Source organism: Suricata suricatta, chromosome 16, assembly GCF_006229205.1.
Source record: "Suricata suricatta isolate VVHF042 chromosome 16, meerkat_22Aug2017_6uvM2_HiC, whole genome shotgun sequence".
Lineage (NCBI taxonomy): Eukaryota > Metazoa > Chordata > Mammalia > Carnivora > Herpestidae > Suricata > Suricata suricatta.
In genome coordinates this window covers 35082518-35099804 of record NC_043715.1, presented here as the reverse complement: position 1 = coordinate 35099804, position 17287 = coordinate 35082518, and the positions used below count along the sequence as shown (strand labels likewise).

At 45.4% G+C, this 17287-nt stretch overlaps 2 protein-coding genes across 3 annotated transcripts in view; both read left to right on the top strand.

Moving 5' to 3' along the window:
• The first annotated feature begins 4471 nt into the window (after positions 1-4471).
• Positions 4472-7489, top strand: LOC115279737 (60S ribosomal protein L30-like). Its single transcript, XM_029924251.1, has 3 exons — positions 4472-4528; positions 6071-6137; positions 7095-7489. The coding sequence occupies exons 1-3, from the start codon at positions 4472-4474 to the stop codon at positions 7487-7489; spliced, it is 519 nt and encodes a 172-aa protein (XP_029780111.1).
• Positions 7490-13392: 5903 nt separating this feature from the next.
• GPT2 (glutamic--pyruvic transaminase 2) overlaps positions 13393-17287 on the top strand; it is a 34558-nt gene continuing 30663 nt past the window's right edge. The window contains exons 1-2 of one of the 2 annotated variants that reach the window (XM_029925583.1): positions 13393-13509; positions 13707-13970. In XM_029925583.1, coding sequence (XP_029781443.1) covers positions 13728-13970 — 243 coding nt within the window. In that variant the 5' untranslated portion in view covers positions 13393-13509; positions 13707-13727. The remainder of the gene's footprint in view (positions 13510-13706; positions 13971-17287) is intronic. The other variant, XM_029925584.1, reaches the window with a different exon arrangement.

Sequence of the window (17287 nt, the reverse complement as noted above, 5' to 3'; positions counted from 1 at the left end):
TCTCTCCATACCATTGCCAGCATCTATAGTCTCTTGATTTGTTCATTTTAGCTACTCTGACCAGTGTGAGGTGGTATCTCAGTATGTTTTTGATTTGTATTTCCCGATGATGAGTGACACTGAACATCATTTCATGTGCCTCTAGGCTATCTGGATGTCCTCTTTGGAGAAGTGGCTGTTTATGTCTTCTGCCCATTTCTTCACTGGGTTATTTGTTTTTTGGGTGTGGAGTTTGGTGAGTTCCTTGTAGATTTTGGATACTAGCCCTTTATCTGATATGTCATTTGCAACTATCTTCTCCCATTCCATCGGTTGCCTATTAGGTTTTTTTTTGTTGTTTGTTTCCTTTGCAGTGCAGAAGCTATTTATTTTGATGAGGTCCCAATAGTTCATTTTTGCTTTCATTTCCCTTGCCTTTGGGGATGTGTCAAGTAGGAAATTGCTGTGGTTGAGGTCAAGGAGGTTGTTTCCTACTTTCTCCTCGAGGGTTTTGATAGTTTCTTGTCTCACATTCAGGTCCTTCAGCCATTTTGAGTTTATTTTTGTGTATGGTGTAAGAAAGTGGTCTAGTTTCATTCTTCTGCATGTTGCTGTCTAGTTCTCCCAGCACCACCTGCTAAAGAGGCAGTCTTTTTTCCATCGGATACTCTTTCCCGCTTTGTCAAAAATTAATTGGCCGTACATTTGTGGGCCCAGTTCTGCGTTCTCTATTCTATTCCATTAGTATATGTGTCTGCTTTTGTGCCACATGAAAGCTATCTTAACGATCAGCCATGAAAACTTTGAGACAGACCAAATTAACCACCATTTTTAAGTCATCTTTTTGCTAGTAAACGGTAACAGAGAAAACATGAGCTTATTTGACCTTCAGTAAACCTAGATAGAAAAAGTTTTATATTTAGTGCTAAGAACTCTAAAGACAGGTGTATCTTAAACCAGTAAACTAAAATTTGTTTAAATACTGAATATGTTCTACCTGTGTCCATTTAAAAGTCAATCAATTTGTTCACCATTGTCAATTTTTATCTGGGGCACCTGTGGGGAAATCTAAAGTGGGTTTTTTGTTGCTCCTGGACAGCAACGGAGGAGGAAGAGCCAGTGGTTCCTGAGCACTGAGGATCATATAGGAACCAGTTTGTAGGCCACACCCAAGGTGGGCAGAAACAGGAGTAGGGAGAGGACACTGAAGAGGTGTGGTTCATTAAAAAGCCTGGAGGCAGATAAAAGCCTGGAGGGCTGAGAAAGAGGACTCCTGGTCCTGAAGCCTGTCATCTTCGACAGATTTTTTTCCACCAACAAGTGGAAATGGGCAGTCCATTTCAGGCCAAAAAAGACGGGGAAGTTCCTTGAAACAAAAGGAGTTTTGGCAGCTGCTTGGGAATATTCCTTGCTTAAAGTCTTCATCCCAACGTAGATTAACCAGAGACAGTTGGCTCTAATTATGATCTGCATCTTGTGGGAGCCTGCCAAATATCTTCTCTCCCATCCATCCATGGGCATCAGGGGCAGGAGGAAGGTAGTGAGCCCAAGTGGCACTGAAGTCAGTCCTTCTCTCTGCTTTGCAAAAGACATTTGAAAATCAAAGATTCAAAACATGGGGACCTGGGGGGTGAACCACGCCTGAGTGTCAAAAATGGAAGCAAGTACAGGGCCACCTTCCACTGTAGTTGGGAAATCTGTGAGCAGGACCCCTTGGAAGTGGAAGTCACCCAGATCACTCCTAGGAGAATAACCAAGGGATCAGTCTTGGGCTTTTTCACCCATTTCCCAAAGGGAGAGACTGGCCAAGACAGAAAGAGGAGAGAATTCCACTGGACACCCAAACGGATGGTCAGGAATCAAGTTCTGCCAACAGCATTCAGGCATTCACCAAAAAGTCATGTTGGTAAGGACCCATCAGTTGCTGTTTGGCCTCCCCTGAGCCCATGCATCCAGAAGTTTTTCTTGAAAGGAAATTGGGGCTCCACCACATTGACTTTCCCAGCTGCACTGGGGGGGTCAGCTGGAAGGAGATCCAAGGAGACTGTCACCCAAGACTTGAGAATGGCAGTCACACTATTCACTCTTAACTGGCTGACAGGTGCCCATTATTTAGTTTGAGAGTTTTATTTAGGATAGAAAGGAAAGAAGAGGTGCCAGCTACTCTTTACTTACTGTTGGAACACAATGATATCCAAGATGAGTCCCCAAAGGGATGCTGTAAGAATTTTTTACCTCAATACCCAGGGTTCATTGTCTTACCACTTTGAAGAATGAAGAGATGGACACAGAATGAGAAGCAGGCAAAAGCTTATTAAAGTGTAAGGTCAGAAAGAAAGAATAGTAGGAATGCTCTCTTTGTGAAGAGGGGGCATTCGAAAGTGGATGCTTAGGACTCTAGGTCTCTGTTTTTTTTTAATGTTTATTTATTTTTGAGAGACAGAGAGACAGAGCATGAGCAGGGGAAGGGCAGAGAGAGAAGACACAGAATCTGAAGCAGGCTCCAGGCTCTGAGCTGTCAGCACAGAGCCCGATGGGGAGCTTGAACTCACGAACCACGAGACCATGACCTGAGCCAAAGTCAGCCACTTAACCAACTGAGCCACCCAGGTGCCCCAAAATGTCCCGTGTTTTATAAGGTTCATCCCCCTTCTCCCTTGTTCCTTCTCAGGTTCTACCTCTATTGGCCTGATACCTCTAGGTGCTGGGTTGTCCATTCCTGATTGGCTCATTTCCATTGTATGAGGGGTGGTCTATGGCCATATGGTTCCTTATGGATCATATGTTTTATGATTTACTACTTACTTTTAGTCGGATCTTTTGTCAAATTCTTGAGGGGAACCTGAGTGGGAGTAGATGATGTCCGTTACATTCTCAATAGCAACTTTATGGACAAGGAGCTTTGCTGAGGTCAGATGCTCCCAGCATTGTTCCAAAAAATGTTTTTCCCCACCCAGGGACCTTAGGTCCTAATCTTTCCCTCTCTGCCTACTGAATCCTATCTTTTCCTATCATAAATGGCTCACCCAAAGAGGGCATGGAAGCTCTGTGCCATCGCCCTTCCCCCACCTGCCTGTCCTTTGCCCTATGCATCTCTTCCATTTAGCTGTTCCTGAGTTGTATTCTTTATAATAAAATTTTATTCATAAGTATAGCACTTTCCTGAGTTCTGTGAATCATTCTAAAGAATTATTGAGCCTGAGCAGAGTGTCTCAGGAACACTTGAGTTTGTAGTTGGCTGGGCAGAAATGAAGGTAGCTTGAAGATTCTACTTGTGACTAGTGTCCAAATGGGGGCGGTCTTGTGGGACTGAGTCTTTAGGTCTTAAGTTCAAGTTTCAGCTCTGTCACTTATCACCTACGTGATCTTCACAAATAGCCCAATCTTTCTCAACATCTGTAATGGGGATCATAATAGTAAGTATGTGATTGGGTTGTTCTGAGGCTTGTATGAGACAATGCAGTAAAGTATTTAATACAGAAGCTGACACATTTAAAATGCTTAATAATTAATAGCTATATTTAAAAATATTATTATTAATAAAGAAAGCTTTGTTCAAACTCAAATCGCAGACAATATTCTAGGTAAATATCTGTGCCTGTGCCCCTGGGCATAAAATAAGAAACTGATTTCCTTTCTAAAAACACAGAAGAGTCTGAAGAATGGACAAGAACTAGAATTCAAAAGCTGAAAGAGGGGCGCCTGGGTGGCTCAGTTGGTTAAGCATCTGACTCTTGGTTTCAGCTCAGGTCATGATCTCATAGTTTCTGAGTTCAAGCCCCCATCAAGCTCTGTGCTCACATCACAGAGCCTGCTTGGGATTCTCTCTCTCTTCCCCTCTGTCATGTGCATGCACTCTCTCTCAAAAACAAACAAACAAAACAAAAACAAAAATCCCACATAAAGTTGAAAATAAACTTAAAAAAAAGCTAAAAGAATAAGTGAGAACTACACAGCATAAGGCCTTGCAGGGCACCTGGGTGGCTCAGTCATTTAAGTGTCTGACTTTGGCTTAGGTCATGATCTCACTGTTTGTGAGTTCAAGCCCTGTGTTGGGAGCTGCTAACAGCTCAGAGCCTGGAGTCTGCTTTGGATTCGTGTCTCCTTCTCTCTCTGACTCTCCCCGACTCACACTCTATCTCTCTCACTCTAAAAAATAAATAAACATTTAAAAAAAATTTTCAGAGCATAAGCCCTTGCCTAAATATTTTTTCTCCTAAGTCCCTAGGTCCTGAAACTATTTTGCAAGCCTCTCTAGGTGAAAGATTCTGTGGCTTCATGAAGAAAATATCTGGGCAAAGTTGGAGAATAAACCAGCTGGAAATACTGATTCAGGCCATTACTTAATATTTTGTCTGTGCTTTAAGGCAATGAATAGCTAAAATCACTGTGCTTGCTGCTAAGGATTTTCTTTATATTGGTCCCTTGGACTGTTTCTGAACTCTCCCAGATTTCCTTCCTGGAAAAAGTAAACTCATACCCCTGCGGGATCATGAAGCAAGGAATCAAGGAATGTGGAACAACAAACACACTCTGGATGAAAGAGGCTGTATTTGTTCCTGAAGCTAATACAATTGCTCTTTCTCCTTTGCTCCTCTACCCTTTCCTCTCCTCGTATGCAATACTTTCTGCATTTGGTTGATTTGGTTGCTCAGACCACAACATGCTGCCTCTGCTTTGAAATGTTATCTATCAATGCAACCCTGAACTATAAATACTGCTTTTGTGAAATGTCTTTATTCTGTCTCAATCTCTGTAAATTACACTTATGTAGTTCAACTCAACTAATATTTGCTTGTTAGGGAGGCAATAATTTGCTTTAACTTGACTCAGAGCAGAGCAGAGATCTCAATGAATTCCCTCCTAATTTTCTCCTAAAATCTCAAGACTAACTTAAAAACAATGAGACCTTTATTTAGAAAGGGAATTATGAGGAGTAAGGATGGGAGCTGACTGGCTGGTTTGTGGCAGAGAGAGATGGAGAAGCCTGAGCAAATGCCTCCAGGAACTGTTCGGTAACCATCTCTAAAACAACGCTGTGATGGTCACGGTGGGGGGCACTTGTGGGGAGAAGCACTGGGTGTTATATGGAAACCAATCTGACAATAAACTATTATAAAAAAATAAAATAAAACAACGCTGTGACAGTCTAAGTTACATTGTTTCCCTTTTTAAACTTTCCTATGGGGAGCCCGGATGGTTCTCAGTTCTTAGCATCCTGATTTTGGCTCAGGTCATGATCTCACAGTTGGTGAGCAGTTGGTGAGTTTGAGCCCTGCATCTTCTCTCTCTCTTTCCCCTCTCTCTGCCCTTCCACCAATTGTTCTCTCTCTCTCCCTCTCTCCTCTCTAAATAAGTAAAAAACTTTTTTCTTGCAACACATGGAAATTCTTGTGATTACCTTTTATTATGGTAAAATATACATAAAATTTACTATTTTGAGCATTTTAAAATTTAATTTTATTTGTTGTTGTTATTATTATTATTATTATTATTATTATGCAGAGAGATAGAGAGCAGGGGAGGGGCAGAGAGTAGGATACAGAGGATCCAAAGCCGGCTCCTCACTGTCAGCATGGAGCCTGCTGGACTCGAACCTATAAACAGTGAGATCATGACCTGAGCAGAAGTTGGACACTTAACCAACTGAGCCACCCACGGGCCCCTATTTTGAGCATTTTTAAGTGTATAGTCCAGTGGCATTAAGTACATTTACATTGTTTTTCAACCATCACCAGCATCCATGTCCAGAACATTCTCATTATCTCAAACTAAAACGTTATGCCCATTAAATAATAATTTCCCGCTCTACCCTTCCCCAGCCCTTGGTAATCTAATTTCTATTTCTATAAATTTGCCTATTCTTGGTGTCCATTATATAAGCGAAAACAGGATGTTTGTTCTTTTGTGCCCACATAATCTGCCTTTGTCCTTTCCACTTAGCATAATGTCTTTAAGTTTCATTTATGTTACAACATGTGTTGGAATTTCCTTCTTTTTAAAGACCAAATAACATTCCATTATATTCTGTTTACCCATTCATCTGTCAAGGGACATTTGGGTTGTTTCCACCTTTTTACTTTGTGAACAGGTGTACACATACCTGCTCAAGGCCCAGCCTTTCAATTCTGTTGTATATACAGTTTACCGAGCATGTGGTAAGTCTATGTTTAGTTTTTTTAAACTTATTTTTATTTTTATCATTATTTAAAATATATTTTTAAGTTTTTAAACATTTATTTATCTTGAGAGAGAGAACAAGAGGGGGACACATTTAAAATGCTTAATAATTAATAGCTATATTTAAAAATATTATTATTAATAAAGAAAGCTTTGTTCAAACTCAAATCACAGACAATATTCTAGGTAAATATCTGTGCCTGTGCCCCTGGGCATAAAATAAGAAACTGATTTCCTTTCTTAAAACACAGAAGAGTCTGAAGAATGGACAAGAACTAGAATGAGAGAGAGAGAGAGGAAGAGAGAATCCCAAGCAGGCTCCACACTGTCAGCACAGAGCCCCACCGAAGGCTGTAACCATGAACTCTGAGATCATGACCTGAGTCAAAATTAAGAGTTTGCCGCTTAACCAACTAAGCCGTCCAGGCGTCCCTTATCACTGTTTTTTAAAACACTGACAGTACATTAAGCAAAAGGAGAAATTAGTCACCAATAAGCCCACCACTCAGAGATAACCATCATTAACAATGGAGTGTTTATTCTTTCAGACTTTCAAATCTATCCTAATATCCATTAAAAAAAGAGACTTTAAAAATATCATTTTAGGGGCACCTGGCTGGCTCTGTCTATAGAGCATGCAACTCTTGATCCAGGGGTCATGAATTCAAGTTCCATGTTGGGTATAGAGCCTATAGGAAAGAGGAAAGAGGAAAGAGGAAAGAGGAAAGAGGAAAGAGGAAAGAGGAAAGAAAAGAAAAGAAAAGAAAAGAAAAGAAAAGAAAAGAAAAGAAAAGAAAAGAAAAAGGAAGGAAAGGAAGAAAGAAAGAAGGAAGGAAGGAAGGAAGGAAGGAAGGAAGGAAGGAAGGAAGGAAGGAAGGAAGGAAGGAAGGAAGGAAGGAAGGAAAGTAGGTCATTTTAGTCTTTGTCGCTCCCAGGCATCTGCTCTCGGTTGGGCCTGACAGCTAAGGCAAGGAAGAGGGTGGCTGCAAAGACGAAACAATTGCTGGCGTTGGTCATTTCTAGTTTCCAACTCATTGTGACAAGTGGAAAGTACATGCAGGGGTACAAGCAGACTCTGCAAATAATCAGATACGGCAAAGCGAAACTGGTTGTCCTCGCCAACAGCTGCTTAGCCTTGAGGAAATCTGAAATAGAATACTATGGCATGTTGGCTAAAACTGGTGTCCATCACTACAGTGGCAATAATATTGATTTGGACACAGCATGGAGGAAATACTACAGAGTATGCATTCTGACTAGCATTGATCCAAGTGATTGTGATATCATGGGAAGCATGCCAGAACAGACTGGTGAAAAGCAAATTATGTAAAACTTTTCTTTAATAAAGTTGGCCAGAGCTTGTTTTAAAAACACTGTTAAAAAATTTTTTTAAACACTGTTTAGTCCTCTCAGAAACCCTCTGAGGAATATACTGTCATCACCTTACTGACAGGTAAGGAAACGGAGGCTCAGTAAGCAGAGACCGCAGCTGTGACTGAGGGAGTCAGTTGGGCTTGAAGAGGAGGCTAAAATGTCTTCAAGCTAGAGCCAGTAACTTAGAAATCAGGTAGAAATTCAGGTTGTTTTGCAGATGAAGAGGCTAAGGCCCAAGAAGGGAACAGTGCTGGCTCAAGGTCATACATACAATAGGTTAGTGACAAATTTGGAACCAGAATTCAGAACTCTCTAATCTATGCCTTTTCCACTATGATATCGCCAAGGCTTGCCTTGCACCTATGGTTCTCAAACTTTAGTGCACATCAAAATCCTGATTATAGGAAAATCCCTGGGCAAATCCACCCTGGAGTTTCAGAACCAACAAGTCCAAGTCCAACTCTGGAGTCTGCATTTTAAGCAAACACTCAGGGGCTCCTTGATAGCACTTTAGAATCACTGCCCTGGATCAAGGCATTTGATTATTAAGGTCACCAGCTCCCCAAGTGTCCTTGGAAACAAAGGACCAAGAGTTACTCTTAAGTCACCTAAGCACCCAACTTGAGCATAATTTGACATTCTGGAAGGTCATCCATCTCTCACTGTGGCACCCTAATGTCCATCTACTCCTGGAAGATCCTCTCACTTTCTGTTCTGGCCCTCATTTAAAAAAAATTTTTTTAAACGTTTATTTATTTTTGAAAGACAGAGAGACAGAGCATGAGCAGGGGAGGGTCAGAGAAAGAGGGAGACACAGAAACTGAAGCAGGCTCCTGGCTCTGAGATGTCAACACAGAGACTGATGCAGGGCTCAAACTTACGAATCACAAGATCGTGACCTGGGCCGAAGTTGGACACTTAAACCAACTGAGCCACCCAGGTGCCCCTGTTCTGGCTCTCATTGACCCCAAGGACTGGCTGCTCTGCACTCTTGGGGGCTATTCTTACCACCCTTCCTGCACTTCCCATCTTCTGCTGGAGCTTGAGGGCATGGACCTTGTAGAGTCTACTCCATTCATTCATTCATTCAACAGAGAACTTGTATGTGACAAGTAATATACTAGATTCTGGGGATGCAGAAGAGCCTGTCCATTTCTCATCATCCATTCACCAGTCCAGGTCAACACTGGACCTTGCTGGTACCACAATCCATCCTCATGCAGAAGAATTTAAACATAAATATGATTGTGTCATTCCCCTACTTTAGGCTTTCCAGAGGCTTCTAATTGTTCTTAGGATGAAAACTGAAATTCTTACATTTAGGACCTAGGCTGCTTGTCCAATACCACTCATCTCTGACCCTTGTCTTCTAGCCCTGACCCTCTTTCTCACTGTCTGTCCTACAGTCATCCTAGCCTTCTTGGAGCCCCTCAGCAGTCCCTGGCCTTTGACATTGTCTGTCGGGAGCCATCTGAACTCACCGGTAGAGTGAAAATTCCTGGTGAGGGTACTGCAAGTTTGCACGGTCTCTTGCCCCCAGACAGCTCCCAAAATCTACCCTCTTGAAACTTTCATTTCTGCTTGGGCACCAAACCTCAGATGGCTTTACTGATTAGTGTCAGGAGTGGCCTGCCCTCCTGCCCTGTCCCTGAGGTGTGATTGCACCTGGTCAGGGAAGAGATGAGTAAACTAGATACACCCTAATACAACATAGAATTTTCCCCTAAGCAATTAACTGATAACTGACTACCTTCTGGGCCTGAACACCTTTGTAAAGGTCACTACTGCAATAAAATGTATCAACCATCTTTGGGACTGTGAGAGCAGGCATTATGTTTCCTGAGAATTCTGTTTTTCTGGGAACTTTCTCTTAGAGTTATAAACAGCCTAATCACCCTTACTCATAAAAAACTGACCTTTACTAAACAACGCTGTTTGCCTCTTGGTTAAAGGTTGCTTCCTTAAGGCTAGACCTGAGGTTTTGTAAAAAAAAAAAAAAAATACCTATGACAAGATGAGTGCCTGTAGCTAAGTTTTTTATGACAATCATTACTACTAGAATTATACCTTCTGCAGAATCCATTGTAAAAATTATCTATGAGAAATCATTTACTGCTCTTTCTGATCCTTGTGCCTTTTGCCATAAATAAAGCTTGAGGACCATACAGGGCAGAGATGCCTGCCAGAAGGGCAGAGACGCCTGCCAGAGATGCCTGGTGATCAGAAAGAAACTTGAGGCTCTCTCACTCTCTCTCACCGGCACCATCCATCCTTCAGGGGAACCCTGGACCTGCTGGAGCTGGACTCCGGCAACCATCTGCCTCATCACTGAGAGACATGGAGTGTGAAGTGCAAGATGGATATTAGGAATCTACTTCTGTAAGAGGAAGCGGGAGGAAGCAGGATTGGGCGAGGAAGAAAAGTCATGAAGCAGGGCTGCGAAAGCCTCAGCCAACCTCCTGGGGAAGGCTTAGAGCAAATGCTGCTCCAGCACTTGCCGAGTCTTGCTCAGTCACCAAGGTTAGGCTTTTCCAGATAGGGGGTGATGGCACCCTCAGGCAAGGCGGTTCTGTACAAGTGAGGCTGACAATGACGGCACTGACAGGTAGAGGTTGTCTGCTAGCCCCACCCCTTGGTTGAAGGCAAGTTCTCCCCTCTTATTTTTTAGGCAAGTTTTTCTTTGATGGGTGAGGGCACATCCCCATATCTACCACACTCATCAATATTGCTACCCCTTATCATCCTGACAGGCTTCTGGGCAGTCATAGGCTTCTTTCTCTGAGAAACCTTCACTCAGGCCTCTGGGCTGTAAGTGCTCATAAAACTCTGTCCCTTTTCTCCAAAGCAGTTATCACAGTTTGTAATCACACGCTTGTGTGTGTGTGATTGTCCAATGGATGTCTGTCTTTCCTAAGACATTGTATGTCTGTGTAAGCAAGGACCATCTGTGTAACTCACGATAGTCCCAGAGCTCAGGCCAGTACCTGGTGCATAGTAGATGCTCAGTAAAAACTTGTTAAGGAATGAAGACGGATACCATGTCTTGCAAACAAATGACTCTCCCAATTGTGTGGATCATCACGAGTTTGCTGTGTATTTGGAGCTCTCATCCAGCTCACAGGGAGGACATTCATGACTATTTCAGGTTTTATCTTTAAGATTTAGGAGGCTGCTCCTGCTCCACACTAATCTGGTCTAGAGGGCAAAGTAAAGGCAAAGTTCACACTGTTACCACCATCATCATTACAACTACCACCCAAAAGCCTTTTAAGGGCTCAGCGCATTGCAATAGCAGCACAGATTTCCAAACCCAGAGAGCTACACAAGCCTGGTGCCTGCATGTATGGGCTGCATCACAGGGTTGGAAATTACAGTCCCTCCTCTACACTTAACTGTGCCACCTGAATAAGTCACTTAATCTCTTTTTTTTTTTTAATTTTTGATACAGAGAGAGACAGAGCATGAGAGGGGGAGGGGCAGAGAGAGTAGGAGACACAGAACCGGAAGTAGGCTCCAGGCTCTGAGCTAGCTGTCAGCACAGAGCCTGACGCGGGGCTCGAACCCACAAACGTGAGATCTGACCTGAGCCGAAGTCGGAGGCTTAACCGACTGAGCCACCCAGGCGCCCCTCACTTAATCTCTTTGAGCTTCTCCTGTAAGATGGGGATAATGCCTGCTTTTTTCACTTCATTGATGTCAATCAGGTTCAAATGCAGTGTTAGGAAAGTGTTTGGCAGATTGTAAAGTGTGGTTCAGAGGAAAGAAAGGGAGCTTTCTTTTCATGTAGTCATGACAGGTTGGCAAAGGACATAATTGGGACACTAACTTGTTTTCTACAGTGATGACGTGGGAGCCCACGTAGATGGACTGTGTGCTAGGCATTGTTTTTCCCAGTTGCGCAAATGGATTTGTGTTCCTCTCTACGCCTGCCTTTCCTCCTAGCTGCTCTGGCCCTTCTGATCAGGGGTGGAGACAACAGGAAGTGCACCAACCCTTGGGTGAAAAGTGAAAGACTGTGTTTACATCATACGCAGGTCAAAGTTAATTGTGTTTAGAGGTGGAAGGGTATGTGGGTGTGTTTGTCTATAACTGGGAAGAGCAGACGAGAACATGATGTTGAAGGCAGTATAGTCCTTAGAGAAGCCAAACTCCCAGGGGGAAGCTTTTCACCTGGACACTGAATACTTGGACACTGAGAAAGAAGCCTGGAAGAAGACAGTATAGACATAGATGCTGGGGGTGGAACAATTGATGAGAAGCCCAAATAAATTTCCAGGGTCCTTGGTGGACAAGCCAGTTTGCTAACATAGAAATATTCTTAGAGATCTTTATCTCTCCACCCCCTTTCCCCGTTTATTGGTAATCAATTTATTTAATCCAAGTATATGGCATTCTCTTGACAAGGATGAATAAGAATGACCCACAGCACAAGGTTTCAAACTCTTGGCTTTTTCAGTTACCTCACTGACCTTTCTTCACAGCCCTTTGTAACTAGGCTTACAAAGGCTAGAGAACATGCTCGAAGTCCATCAAGAGGTAAGGGACTATATGTAGCTACATTTAAATCTGGATTTTCTAGTACCTTTACCCTAACACTGCTATGTGTGTGTATGGGGGGGGGTGCTTTTGTTTTTACAGTTTGCTTATTTGTTTTGAGAGAGAGAGAGTACGGGGGAAGAGGGGCACAGAGAGAGTGAGAGAGAGAGAATCCCAGGCAGGCCCCATGCTCCTCATACTGTCACACATCTACTGTGAGTGTGTGTTCATTGGGGTGAGGGAGCCTTGGACTGTTTTTCTACGTGAAAAACACCTAGACAGCATTTCCAAGATGGGAAGGGACCTTAAGGGTTACTTAATCCAGTTTACTTTGCAGATAGAGAATCTGAGGCCCAGAGAGGGAAAGTGACTTGTCCCACACACTCTCTGGATTTTGGGGTCTCAGACATGGTGTCTTAGAGTCCTACTCCAGCCCACTCTCAGGGAGCCAGGGTGCTTCTTCCTGTCAATAACTTTGCCAGAAATAATAGCTATCCTATGCTGAGCAGCCATTCTTCAACAAATATTTACTATGTGCCCGGAAACTTGAGAGGTGCCATGAACTGGATGAACAAAGAAAACTACCCTTCCAGAGCTTACACGGTGAGTGGGGGAGGTAGCCAACAAGCCAGTAGGAAGTATCAAAACAAGATAATTTCAGATGTTTGCAAGGAAATAAAGAGGTAATGACAGTGGGGAAAGCCTCCAGGAGGAATAGTCAGGAAAAGCCTGACCACCTGGTACCTGCCAGGTGTTGGTCTTTTAATTCTCACAACAACCCTTAAAGGCTAGGTTCAGACCTCCGCTTTGCTAACATGGAAACCCACATTCAGAATGGAAAAGAGTGGCAGTGAAGTCCCAAATTCCTAACCTACCAGCCACCTTCTGGCCCTGGATGATGAAACTCGGGGCGAGGACTGCACCATGTCTCAACCAGCCTCCTCGCAGGTATTGGGTAGCAGGGGGGAGGGGCTGTGAGAAGTCGGGATGCGCCTCCAAGGAGACGCTGAATATAGCTCCAAATTCGCAGAAGTCTGAAAGAACAGCCCCTGGCCGGCCCCAGCCCAACTTTGTCCCCTCAGCGGGGACAAAGAGGCCGCCCAGCCCCCCCCTACAGCTTCTGAAGACCATTCCCGCCTCTTGCCCTGCCCCCTATCGGGCCAGCGCGGGGCACTATGGGACTTGTAGTTGACCAGCCCCCACACACCAGCTCCGAAAGCAGACTGGAGAACTACAAGGCCCAGGAGCCAGTGGGCAGGTCCGGGGCGGAGCCGCGGGCTGTGGGTGTGCGATCGCTGGGGGCCGGGCTGTGCGGGCGTTGGGTGCTGAGATGCGGCTGCTGGTGCAGGAGCCCCAGATTAGTTTTAAGCGCGCGCGCTAGCGGGGCGCGGCGAGAGGTTGCCAGGTGGTGGCGACAGGCACGTTGCATCCATGCATTAGGTGCAGCTTTTGCAAAACTGCTTTGGCTCTGCAGTGGCGCGGTGGAGGGTCCGAGTCGCCGGGGGATGGGCACCCAGCCCCGGAGCCAGGCTGGCACTGCTCGCTGAAAGGGCCCTTGGCTGGGCTTGGGGGCGGGGGCACTGGTGCCTGCTTTAGACTGTCCCCGACGTGTTTGTTCTTTTTCTTTTTGTGCCAAGATTTTCCTGGGCGGGCGCGCGATGCAGCGGGCAGCGGCACTGGTCCGGCGGGGCTGTTGCCCCCGGACCCCAGGCCCGTGGGGCCGTAGGCAGAGCAGCGCTGCCGCCGAGGCTTCCGCGGTGCTCAAGGTACGGCCCGAGCGGAGCCGGCGCGAGCGCATCCTTACGCTCGAGTCCATGAACCCGCAGGTGAAGGCTGTGGAGTATGCGGTGCGGGGACCCATCGTGCTCAAGGCCGGCGAGATCGAGCTCGAGCTGCAGCGGGTGAGTGCCGGCGCCCGGGGCCCGCGGGGCGGGAGGGCCCCGGGGGTGGGCGCTGAAGTGGGGTGGGGGGAGAGCTGTAGCTGTCCGCGGCTGGGGTCCCACCCCTGTGGCCACCTCCGTGGTTGGCTAAAAGAAGAATGCCCTCTCATCCCTCACCCACTAGTGCCGGGCACCTGGCACAAGTAAGGCCCTTAGATACCGTTCACTTGTTGAGTTGAATTCATCAATTATAATTGAGCGACTGGTAGTGCCAGGCACTTCACATTATGGGACTGCCCTACCCGTGTGGAACCAAGATTCATGGGAGGGAGGGCAACAGCAAGCAGTAAAGAAATAGACAAGATGATTTCAGATATGAATAAGTGCTTTGAAGAAAGTAAAAGGAAGGGGCGGTTTAAGGAGGTGCTGGATGAGAGTGGTGGGAAGGATATTATGTTAGGTAGGTAGGAGGAGAGGAAGGAAGGCTCTAAGACTTGGGTTTGTTCCCAAAGCCTTTTCCTTTACATCTGAGATCTTTGGGGTCATTCTGCCAGTAATGATTCCATGACAAGAGTGGAGGTATGGAGGAGGGTCCTGAACAGTTAACTTCCTTTAGGCCCCTCACTGGAAACTTGACTAGCCACCACATTTTGTTCTCTGAGGACACACTCATCTCCAGTGAGTAGTCAAAATCTTGGGTCTTTGGGGCCTTGGTAGGATGGCCCTGGGGCTTTCTTCATTTCAATGGCTGGCTGGCTAGGATCATGGCTTTAGTTCATACTTGCTGTAGAGTGAGCACATCCCCAGGAGTGACTGCTCCCTCCATCCAACCAGGGTGACTGGGTGTTTGTGAGAGATGCCCCTGGAGGACGCCAGTTCTAATCTGAGTGGAATTTAGGAGGCCACATCAAGAGGGGCAATGTAAAAAAATGTAAACACTCCTAAGCTTTGTAAGATCTGAGGAAATAGCTGTTTTCTTAAGATAGTTCTAACCCAGAAGGGGGGTGGGGGAGGGCTCATGCTCTTGCTCTCAGAGGCACTAGAACTGGATGGCTGGGGGGCAGGCAGGTTGATCACTTACTGTCCCTTGAATGCATGGGAGGAAGCTGGGTGGAACCCCCAGTTCTCCTGACTGAAATTAGTGAGCTGGACAAGTCAGAGTCCAGTGTCTTCCTCTGACTCCTTGCAAGGCTAAGTTCAAAGTTTGGCCTATAGGAGACTGGCTCAGTTTCTCTGGGCCAGGGACAGAAAAGGAGTTTTGCTGCTCTGCTCCTTGTTGATATCCGGCCCACTGGACGTAACTCTTCTGGAGACAACAGTCTCCCTGTTAAAGCTGAGATTAAGTTGCTCCTGGTTTATCACTTTACCGCTAATTTCTCAGATTCCAGAGCTGGTAGGGGTTACAGGGATTATCCCTATCTATCTTTTGCTAACTAAGAGCTTGGGTGTGGGCTTCATGAAGTAGGAGGATGATTAAGACAAAAAGGTGCCCTGTCTTTGCCTTTGAGAAGCTGACTATCATTCTTTAAGGATTGGTGCAATTCTTTAAGGATTGGTAGGATTTTTTAGCAGAGAAAAATGTGAGAGCATTCCATATGGGAGCAGGGCTGTGAGCAAAGACAGAAGGTTGGGAAGTTCTGGGCATTCATGGAAGGGGATGGTGCTGTTGGAAGAGTGCTATGGCAGGGGTATAGGAGAGGTCAAGGAGACAGAAAAGGTGGACTGCAGTCTTGGGTGCGGGGCTCGGGACTTTATGGTGCAAAGTTCTGTGGTGTGAAGTGGGGGAACCATGAGGGGTTTCTAGCAGGGTATGGTTCCATAACTGAGGTAGACAAATTTCTTGGTCATTTAAGCCAGAAACCCCTGTGATAGACACCCCACACTCCCATGGCCTATTGCTGAGTGAGTTGAGGTGTTTTCTGTCCACTTGTCTGCTGTTTTCATTCAAGCCCATCTCTTTGTGTTTTATTCTTTCTTCATCTGAGTCTCTGTTTCCCAGTTGAGGTGCTGGAGACATAGCTCATCCAAGCCAGCATAGCCTCACCTAACTCTTTCATTTTGGGAGACCACCTCTGTCCACTTTGCTAGCTTACACAGGGCCTCTTCTGAGAGAGCCATGTTCTCCCAGTCACTTTGGAGGGGGTGGGGCTGGGCTTGGCACAGCTTCATTTTATTCTACCGGTTTTATATTCCAGTGATCAAAGCTGGACTGATTTATAAAGGGTTTGATTGAGTAGAGATGGGATGAGCAAGGATTTGCAGGGGGTAGGATAACTTGGGGTGAATCTCCTATGCTCTTTGGGCTTTGGGCTCTTAAAGAAGAGGAGAGAGGTGGCGTGGTGGGCCCAAAGTCCCCCACCTCTCTGCCTCTGCCCTAACTTTTGTACCGTCTTGTCCTGGCCTTTATGCTGCCTTATGGAACTATTTCACCATGTGCTCTGCAAACATTTCCCACTGTTTGGACACGTGGTTCTGGTGTTTGACTTTGGGGTGGCTTGATGGGCGAGCCCCATCCTTCTTTCTGTGATAGAGGGGGAGAATCCTCAGGAAAGCCGGAAGGAGGAGGGAGGTTAGCTAAGTGGGTATGAAAGGGGCCATTCTCTTCCAGTTCAGTCTGTGTGCTTTCAGGAAAGCCTTGTTTCTCCCTGACAGCAGCTCCAAGGAGGAGACACTGTTAGCTTTTCAGATCCTGCTGTTCCCTGGGAGCAGCACTTAAAAATAAGCTGCAATTAGTAGGAGTTTTGAAAAGATCTGTCAGTTCTTCCTCAACCTACTTCTTTTTTTCCTTTATTTCAGGAGGGGAGGAAATTGGCACAAATAGAGACAAAGGAATGACTTTACTTCTATTTGTAAAGTACACACAGTTGAGGCAAAACATTCATAAATAGAAAAACTGATTGTGACTCTTAACATCATTGTGTGCTCATCTAAATCCTGGTAAAAATGGAGAGTGCTATAGCACATGGTTACATTCAGTTAAGACCTAAGATTAGAAACCCTGGCTATTCCAAGCACAGGTGGTGAAATCTCATTGGTCATTTCCCTCACCGTTTAGATGCTACTTTAAAATAAATTTGTAGGGGTGCCTGGGTAGCTCAGTCATTTGAGTGTCCAATGACCGATTTCGGCTTAGGTCATAATACCAGTCAGAGTCATGGGATCGAGCCCTGCATTGGGCTTCGTGCTGAGCGTGGAACCTGCTTGGGGTTCTCTCTCTCCCCCACTCACATGCGTGCCCTCTCTCTTTAAAATAAAGATAGGGCACCTGCATGGCTCAGTCAGTTAAACATCTGACTTCAGCTCAGGTCATGATCCACAATTCATGGGTTTGAGCCCTG